The sequence below is a fragment of the Garra rufa genome, chromosome 4, assembly GCF_049309525.1.
Source record: "Garra rufa chromosome 4, GarRuf1.0, whole genome shotgun sequence".
NCBI lineage: Eukaryota > Metazoa > Chordata > Actinopteri > Cypriniformes > Cyprinidae > Garra > Garra rufa.
In genome coordinates, this window is record NC_133364.1 from 34,988,054 (window position 1) to 34,998,419 (window position 10,366).

The 10,366-nt window shown below is 36.7% G+C and overlaps 1 protein-coding gene across 1 annotated transcript; it reads left to right on the plus strand.

Annotated features, from left to right (window-relative positions):
- The first annotated feature begins 546 nt into the window (after positions 1-546).
- Positions 547-9,371, plus strand: LOC141333969 (uncharacterized). The gene is made up of 3 exons (XM_073839122.1): positions 547-567; positions 953-1,059; positions 8,381-9,371. The coding sequence occupies exons 2-3, from the start codon at positions 975-977 to the stop codon at positions 9,094-9,096; spliced, it is 801 nt and encodes a 266-aa protein (XP_073695223.1). The 5' UTR covers positions 547-567; positions 953-974; the 3' UTR covers positions 9,097-9,371.
- Positions 9,372-10,366: the final 995 nt, after the last annotated feature.

Below are 10,366 nucleotides of genomic sequence, written 5' to 3' on the forward strand. Positions count from 1 at the left end.
ATTGACGTTAGATTCCACTTTCATGAAAAATTTTCTGTGGTTTGTAAAAGTGATCACACGTTAGTTTGTCTTGTTTATTTGCATTTACACTGTTTAAGCAGCAGATGCAGTCAGTGTGCGGCGACTCGAACGATTTGAATCACTGAGTCGTTTCAAGGGCAAATGATTCAATTGACTCGTTGTTTCGAAAAGCTCATTTACTTGCCAGTAACCGAATTAGCGTTTATGATGAACGAATTCACAATATAGGGAGATAAATGAGATGCACCTTTTATGTTGCTCATGTGTGAATGCGCTTCACAGCCATAAGATAAATGCTACATTCAATAACGTCTAACAAATAATTCATTTTACAGTTGCTGTAAACTCAGCCAACAGGCTGGTTAACAATCACAAACGTGCATAGAAACGTCCAGGGTTAAGGTATGGCACTCCTGTTCATTTCACCTATAATTCAATCTTAAATGCCTCATGTGCACGCGTGAAGGCTTTTGTTTTTGTTTGACGGTGGTACGTCACAATGCTGCGCCGCGCTCCGGCATCTGCTGGGAATCCACTGAAGTAAAGGTTTGTGTTTTAAGCGTTTAAATCAATGCAATCCATTTAAGCAATTTGATAGGTTTTGCAAACGATGTAAATGGTTTCATTACTATTGAATGTAACGTTGATATACTTTATCTTACACCAACGCACATTATTTTCTGTGAGTATTGTGCATACGCACTTTAGTAACAGAAAAGGTGCGTCTCGTTTCGCTACCAGTTTATTGTAAACGTGAATTGAGTCGTTGTCAAGTAGAAACGGCAGAAACGGGGCTTTTTGCATGTAGGAGTCAATTAAACCAAACGATTATCAAAATGATTTGTTGTTTTTAGTCGTTTAAATCAATGGATGCTGACTCACTCCCTTAGTTTGCATTATTTATCTGTTTATTCTTATCTTTAACACACAGAAAACGTCTGGTGATTATAAAGATGGCTTTTATTAAAGAGGAGAGCGGAGACATCAAGATTGAAGAAGTGTACAGTCTGAAATTTGAAGATACTGACGACGATATAGGTTGGTTTTCATTCTCAAAGCTGAACTCACTCATTTACCGTTTACTCAAATGTCCACCTCTACAGAAATAAATAGTGTTGGGTTTAAGTCCAAAATGGGGCGAGTCGGACTCAAGTCCGAGTCCAAATGGGCCGAGTCCAACTAAACACTACTGCTTGTCAGAATTTAAATTTTTTTTTGTTTTAACCTTTACAACTAGAATAAGGCAATGACAATTTAAATGTAACAAAAGCAAACCTCTATTGCATATTGCCGTTATGATTTTTAATTTCAGACCATCTCATAATTAGTGTCCTGTCCAGCGAACTTTAAAATCGTGTAACGGAAGTTATAGATTATGTATTGGGACATATTTCAAGAGTGCAGCTTTTCAAACAGCTTTTAGATTGTGAAAAATAATAGGGCAAGACGGGACTTGACTTTATTTGTTGTTATATAGTAAATGTATAAATTCACCAGGGTGGATAGGAAGCTAAGTGAATGAGACCTGGGGAGCAGAGAAAGCACCTCTTATCTCTGTGGCTGTGTTTTGGGTTTTATATGACGAATGGTAAGACCTTAGACAGGGTAGATTTAAAAAAAAAAAAAAATTGGTGAAAATTAGGCTGTAAGGGTTAATGTAGGGCTGGGCGGTATACCTTTTCATACCGAATACCGGTGTTTTTTTTTTTTTTTAATGATATTCATTTTTCATATACCCCAATACCGGTGAGTGTGTGCGTACAAAGCGCTGGGAACACGTATGTTGACGCAAACAGAAACCGCAGCTTGCACGTGCTTGTCTGAAGCAACACATCTGAGGTGTGGATGTATTTCAGTATATCTGAGAAAGACCCAGGGTTAGCGATTTGCAAAACTTGTAATGCCGAAATTTCAAGAGGGGGTGTGACTGCAGAGCAGAGATCGGCGCATTGTGCGCAGACAGATGTAGCTTTCAGTGAGAGAAAAACAATGGCGTTACGTTGGTGTTACGTCGCAATATTTTAAAGATATGTCTTTTCTATATACTGTATTTTTATTAATATTTATGTTTTAAAGCCAATGGATATCACACAAGCAACGTGGAAACTGATCAATATGTTAAAGTGAAAGTAAAAACTGACTTTCAGCATCTGATGTGCATTCTTTCAGACAATGAGAGACGATTATACTTCATATGCTGATATTAATTTAGTCCCTTAATATTTTTCTTGTGCCCCGAACATGGTGGGAAAAAAAATAAAAAAGAAACGTATTTTGTGTAAGGTTTGTTTTTGAAAGTCTTAAATAAAGCTCTTAATTTTCATTGATGACTGCAGTGTTATTAGGGGGTTATGAAAGGCATAATTATGATTTCAGGTGGTCTAAAATGTGGGGACTGAAAGACAAGAATTGCGATTAAACTTCAAAAGGCTATCCATTGAATAAATATGAGCGCTGCACGTTTCAAAATCATTTGTTGCGCTACTTTGTATACTACCAATCTGACAGCGCCTCCTGCTGGAAGAGAAACACGTAGACTTGTAAATGTGAACTTGTGAAGAATGCACAATAAAGTGTTGTGTATTTTGACTGCAAATCATGAATTCTGATTTCTTCACCTCATTACAATTATGAGTGCCACTGTCACTTCTTTGTGAACAGCAGCATTTTGTGAGACTGATCAAACCTGGGTTAATACTAGTCCGGTCAATGTAAGCCAATATACTGCAGTAATTATTCTCTAATTTATTAGGAAATGTGGTTAACACCTAGTCATGCATGAAAAAAAAAAAAAATACCGTCATATACCGTGATACCGTATAATTTTGAAAAATACCGTGATATCAATTTTTGGTCATACCGCCCAGCTCTAGGTTAATGACAATTTTTGAGTAGCAGTCTACAGAAGCCATGGAAAAAAAGAGTAAAAAAAAAAAAAGTAAATTTGAGTAAGTTTGAATTTCACAATTCCAAGATTATATCTCACAATTCTAATAAGAAAAAACATTCTTCCTTTTCCCCTCAGCTCAAAATCATGAGTTTATATCCCATACTTCTGGCATTTTTCCACTCAGAACTGACAAACTCTCTACTGTTACGTTAAACTGAGCTATAAAGTCCGAAATACAACATATAAACGACATATTTAAAAAATTCTGAATTGTAAGATAAAATAGGTAAATGTAATATGACGCAGTCTGCTGCAGCAGGTTTACGCTGCTGTCGCTTTAAGACCGGAAGCACACATCATATATTTTGACACATCTGTATTTCTCCCAACTGTTCAAATTCACTCAAGACAAAACTGACTGCATTTGTGTGAATTCTCTCCAAGACGGTGCATTTTGACATTACTTTTCGTGTAAGCATGTAGCAATAACATGCAAAAGAAAACTTAATTCAGCATTTCCACGCTGACAGTAAAATTCCCGTCAACTGTCCCTGGACAATAATTCCCGAGTCCTAAAAGCTTGAGTCTGAGTCAAAATGCATCCGAGTCCATGACAAGTCCGCTAAAAATTTTACTCGAGACCGGACTCCAGTACCGGACTCCAGAACCCCAACTCTAGAAATAAATGATATTGATGAAAATGTCATATGAGTGTTGTAATTTAAGGCAGTTTAATTTGACATGAGATTTTGTGACCGGACAAAAATTAAAGCTGTCTTCAAGTGCAGTGGTTCTCAATCCTGGTCCTGGAGGACCCCTGCTCTGCACATTTTGCATGTCTCCCTTATTTAACACACAGTTCAGTAAACGGATCTCTACTAATGAGCTGATGATCTCAATCAGGTGTGTTAAATAAGGGAGACATGCAAAATGTGCAGAGCAGGGGTCCCCCAGGACCAGGATTGAGAGCCACTGTTCAAGTGCAACTGAGAAGATACATGCTGTTATTATTATTATTATTACAGCATGTCATGCATTAAATTACAAAACAATGTAGATCAGTAGCCAAAACAATTCAGTGATGGAGTGTAACATTAAATCTAAAATGGCCTGTTTTTCTTAAAAACCTTTTTAAAAATGTAATTTTTAGAGCGAATCTTGAAAATATGAACGATCTGCATTCTCATCTGCTTTACTTATTGTATAAGATGCATCATATATATTCTATATATTTTTAAAACAAATCGTTTAGCTGATGCTTTTTCAAAGCAATTTATGAAAAAAAGAAATGTAAACATTTAATCTGGAACAATGTTAAGCAGTCAAGCAGAAAAGTTTCTCATTTCCCCTGATAAACCATTGCTCTAATGACCGGTTAGCTTTTGATCGGTGAAAAAACAAGCCTTTCACCTATTTCCAAGGAATAACTTTCAAATTTGAATAATTTTGTTTGATTAATCAGATGACAGCTCAATTCTTATTTATTTTTTCTAACATCTGATAAGTATTTTAAACTTTGTGAACTCAGCCTTAACACATGCTTCAAGTTCACAGAGGATAGAAAATTTAGCAAACTTGGTGAAAATACAAAAAAAAAAATCATGTCACAGATATGATTTAAAAAAAAAAAACAAATAATAAAAATTTGTTTTCAAGCAAAGATAGAAATTAATAGAAACCCAAATCTCCTGTGCAGAAAGGGAAGAGAATGTAATTAATATCAACACTGCAGTCAGAAATTTAAAGGGGAAGGTACAGGTACATATTTAAACATTTTTGTGTAATTCTATATATATGAACATAATACTTTTCATACCGGTTATACATAAGCATTCACTATTCTGTATGTGATTATTTTTACAATGTTTTCTATGCATTAACTATTACAGCTGCTAAAAGTTAAAAAAGTACTTTCAACATTTCAGCCACTTCTGAAACACATTTATCTAGGGATGCACCGAATGTTTGGCTACCAAAATTATCATTCATAAATCTACTCCTGTCAGCAAAAAGTAGTACCGTGGTTGTCTTGTGGGTTTCTGCCAAAATAAATCAACATTTATGTATGTTAGTATTTGAAATTTTACTGTTGTTCTGTTAAAATAAAACCGAAAAGACAAAAATGATAACAATCATTACAACAGCTCTATTGATACATTTAGTATAACATTCCCCTTTGCTTAGTATAACATTAATTTTAAGTTAAATTGTGCTTTGTTGGTAGGCTATAACGTCTATTAGAATGTTAAAAATATTAAGTGTTTAGTGCAAATTGTTTTGTAATTTTTATTTTATTTTTTAAATCAAGACAAAACTGTAAAAAGCATGTTTTGGCTATTTAATTTACGCATTTTGGCAAAAAACTTTTTTTTTTTTTTTGCCATCAGCCAAGAAATTTTATTTTGGTGCATCCCTACATTTTTCCACTGATCAGTGTATATTATGTCAATGAGGATGCATGGACGCATAAAAATGGCATGAAATTTGAAAGCACAACAAGTAAACGTTTATAAAATGTTGGTCAATACAGCCTTTTTTATTTAACAAGAGCACTTCAAAAGTTAACTGAAATATTGTAACCACATGAATAAAAAGGCACTTCAACAATTAGTATGGGCTGCTTTTGATGTTTTAAGCCTCCACTGGTCATTTTGTGTTTCAAGAATGAGATCCAAGGTTTAAAGGACAATTTTATGTTACTTGAATCTCTTTATATATATATATATATATATATAGGTAGGTAGTAGTAAAAGACGACTTGCCCTAGTTTGCTCATCTGCAATACGTCTATTGGACGTTTCCTGTCAGATGTCAAATAGATGTCTATTAGATGTCTTTAAGATGTTTATGAATTAGAATGTATGTAAAACTGACATCTTACAGACACAGCAGATGCATTTCAGATCAAGAGATCTTTAACAGACATCTTGCAGACGTATGTGTGCTATCTGGACCCTCTTTTGGCAATATTGCGATTTAAACTTTACCTCATGTAAACGCAATACTTTGATTATAACAATGCAATTAATCTTATAATCCCAGCAAGCATAATCAGTATTAACATGGGTGGCACACACCAATTTTAATCAAAATATACAGGCATGGAAACACCTTAATCGCAGTATTGACTCTTTGAGTGTGCATGTGCTTGTGACTTAACACGAATGACGTGACACACACCTGCAGATTAGAAACGACTTTTTGAGGAGCTCAGGAAATGAAGTTTATGTTGTCGTCATTGCATGACATAACCATAATGCAATTCATTGTGCCGTTGTTATTACATTTCTGTGATGAATTTTCATCTCATTTCTATGGCGCCAAAAAGCATGCCATACAACCATTTGCAGGCATCTTGCATTAGACGTAAATTAATTAAAATAGCAGCCAGTAACACTTCTACTCTTACCAATACCATTTGTTTATGTGAATAATGGCGGTAAAAAGAAATAAACAATTCTTAGTGAATAATAGGAATAATGGAAATTCCATGTAAACCGGATTAAATCATTATGTGCTTTAGCTCCTTACTCTGATTATTGGAAATAAACATTATTCGTGTAAACGTAGTCAATGTCTCTCAGGAAAAACATATACAGGAAGAAACACAGAGGACCTAGTACTGAGCCTTGTGGCGCTCCATGCTTGGACTTTTGATGATCATGAACAAAGTGGTCATAATCATATTAGGACAAACCATATTAATTTATTGCAATTCTCAAGCTATTCATGAGGATGGAGTGATATATGCCGTTGAAGAAGGCTTAAATCCTGACTGATACTGTTCACAAATAGTTTTTTCAGCAAAACTATACATTTTTGAAAGGATATTTTAGACTAGGAATGCCACAAACTTGCTGAGTTTAGCTCCAACTCTAATTGAGCCAAGGTCTTCAAAATGACGTGAAAACTTAATGAAGGTGTGTTGGAGTCAGTTGGATCTAAACTCTGCAGGACCGCAAGCTGAGTCCTTAATATATAGATTGAACCCAGAGATCGAACGTCCCCCATCCCTAGTTTGGGATAAAAACAGATTAGGAGTGAGGAGTTTGGGTGGAGGAGGGATGCAAAGAAACTGTCAGAAGACAGTGGTAAGAAAGCAGTCTACAGTCGTGGCCAAAAGTTTTGAGAATTTCATAAATATTGGAAATTGGAAAAGTTGCTGCTTAAATTTTTAAAATAGCAATTTGCATACACTCCAGAATGTTATGAAGAGTGATCAGATGAATTGCATAGTCCTTCTTTGACATGAAAATGAACTTAATCCCGAAAAAAAAAACTTTCCACTGCATTGTTAAGAAGACTTCAGGGCGTCCAAGAAAGTCCAGCAACGCCAGGATCGTCTCCTAAAGAGGATTGGGCTGCGGGATCGGAGTGGCACCAGTGCAGAGCTTGCTCAGGAATGGCAGCAGGCAGGTGTGAGCGCATCTGCACACAGTGAGGCCAAGACTTTTGGAAGGTGGCCTGGTGTCAAGAAGGGCTGCAAAGAAGCCACTTCTCTCCCAAATAAAAAACATCAGGGACAGATTGATCTTCTGCAAAAAGTATGGCGAATGGACTGCTGAGGACTGGGGCAAAGTCATATTCTCCGATGAAGCCTCTTTCTGATTGTTTGGGGCATCTGGAGAAAGGCTTGTCCGGAGAAGAAAAGGTGAGCGCTACCATCAGTCCTGTGTCATGCCAACAGTAAAGCATCCTGAGACCATTCATGTGTGGGGTTGCTTCTCATCCAAGGGAGTGGGCTCACTCACAATTTTGCCCAAGAACACAGCCATGAATAAAGAATGGTACCAAAACACCCTCCAACAGCAACTTCTTCCAGCAATCCAACAACAGTTTGGTGAAGAACAATGCATTTTCCAGTACGATGGAGCACCGTGCCATAAGGCAAAAGTGATAACTAAGTGGCTCAGGGACCGAAACGTTGACATTTTGGGTCCATGGCCTGGAAACTCCCCAAATCTTAAAACTTGTGGTCAATCCTCAAGAGACGAGTGGACAAACAAAAGCCCACTATTTCTGACAAACTCCAAGTGATTATGAAAGAATGGGTTGCTATCAGTCAGGATTTGGCCCAGAAGTTGATTGAGAGCATGCCCAGTCAAATTGCAGAGGTCCTGAAAAAGAAGGGCCAACACTGCAAAAACTGACTCTTTGCATAAATGTTGTGTAATTGTCGATAAAAGCCTTTGAAACATATGAAGTGCTTGTAATTATATTTCAGTACATCACAGAAACAACTGAAACAAAGATTTAAAAGCAGTTGAGCAGCAAACTTTGTGAAAACTAATATTTGTGTCATTCTCAAAACTTTTGGCCACAACTGTATATGCCAAATTGATTGATTATCTGATTGTGCTCCTCCTGAACCTTGTTAATAAAACCTCATTAAATGGCAGGGCCATTGTCGTCTATTCTTGTGGTGCTTTTAAACATCGCTTAACTTGTATTTGTCTCTTTTCATCCTAGACCTAATGGAGCTGATGGAGGAGAGTAGAGAACGCTATAAGAATCATGATTCCACCACTGGAGAAACCTCTTTTAGTTGTTCACAGACTAAAAAGACTCGAAGAATTCGAAGTCGTCTCATCTGCCCAGAGTGTGGAAAGTATTTCAGTTATCCAGGAAACCTTAAGGCCCACATGAGGGTTCACACTGGAGAGAGGCCTGCCCAAATCACCTGCCCCCAATGTGGAAAGCTTTTCTCTAAACAAGGAAGCTTTGAAAGACACACGAGAGTTCATGCCAGAGAGAAGGAGAAGCCTTACAGCTGTGAACTGTGTGGAAAGAGCTACACAGCCCAAGTAAGCCTTGACTATCATATGAACTTTCACACCGGTGATAGGCCGTTTACGTGCGATCAGTGTGGAAAGCGCTTCAAAGATAAAGAATGTATTAACAATCACATGAAGACTCATTTGAAAGAGGAGCATTTTACATGCCGTCAGTGTGAAATGAGTTTCGCAGACCCGGATCACCTTAGGAATCACGTGAAAACTCACGCTGGAGAGAAGCCCAACATGTGCCATGACTGTGGAAAGACTTTCACAAACAAAAGAACCCTCAAGGGTCACATGATCATTCACACTGGAGAGAAGCTTTTCTCCTGCCTTGAGTGTGGACAGAGTTTCAAATTGAAGAAAAACCTTCAGACTCACAAAATAGTGAAGAAACATCAGAGTTAAGAAAGGCATTTAAATTCCACAATATGTGGAAAGACTTGCAAACTTTTTACATTCACAGTAGGCTTCACACTCGTGAGAGACCTTAGATGCATATCCAGTATGAAATGAACGAGCATTTGCCATGTTCCTCTGTGTTTCCAAACACCAAATTCTTGGTGACCAAAATGGCAAAAAATTGCTTCAGAGGGTGAAATCATTGACTGAAAGAGTGACATTTCTTCCTCTTTGTGGGTTTCCTTTGTTGTTTTTTGTTGAAATTAAAATATTAAGAGCTATATCCAGATCCAAGTCTCCTCTTCCTTTTTTTTTTTTTTTGAAAGTCAGCATCTATTTCATGCACAGGCTACAATAGGTAAACCTGTCAATAAAGTGCATTTAAACTATAAATGTTTAGTTCAACACAGATAACCTATTCTTGGTTAGATTTTGGGGGTTTTGGGCCTTGAAAATGTTGATGGCTGATCATTTGAAAGATGCCCTAATTATTTTACTGGAGGTAACATTAATACATTTAAGCATCCTAATCCGTATAGACCTTTTTCCTGAGTAAACGGTGAGCACCGCCATTACGATTTTGTAATGTCAGATTGGATGCTCTTTTACACACTCATTAAACTTTGAGGAGAAAGGCACTGACAAATGAAGGTTATTGAGCCATGGGCTTTTAAAAAAAATTTGAATAGGTTTAACATTAGATTAACAGCTCAGAATATACGCTACTTTGACTAGAAACACTGGAGACCGGAAATGCAAAGCATTCAGGTTAAGAGTCAGGCTTGACTTCCGTGTTTAGGAAAAAAGTCTATACCTGAAATTGCAAACAAGCACTTCCTCTCATCATATTTTAGTCAAGATTTAATTATGATTGCACAGACTTAAAGGATGGCTCAGTTGCATGCATGCAAATGAACCATACAAACAGCCCTTCGGGTGAAAAGAATTGCAATTTAAGGTCCTTAATAACTATCCTGAGAAATTTACATAAGTTTCTTATAAGTATACTTCAAAGAAAGAGGTGGAACTTAATCTTCAAACTCAAGATGCTGCTTCTTCTGATTTTACAGCAGACCTTTTAAATTGAGCAGTGTAACTTTTTTTGTTGTTTAGCTGACTGCATTTCAGTTTGATTAATGGCTGAATGTCAAGTTAGCAACACTAAAATGTTGTGTATGTGTGCGCGTGAGGCGTCTGCGCGATCAGTTACATTTAATTAAGATACAAAGAAAACTACAAATAAAATGCATTAATGAAATTTTTTTTAAAAAGTTTT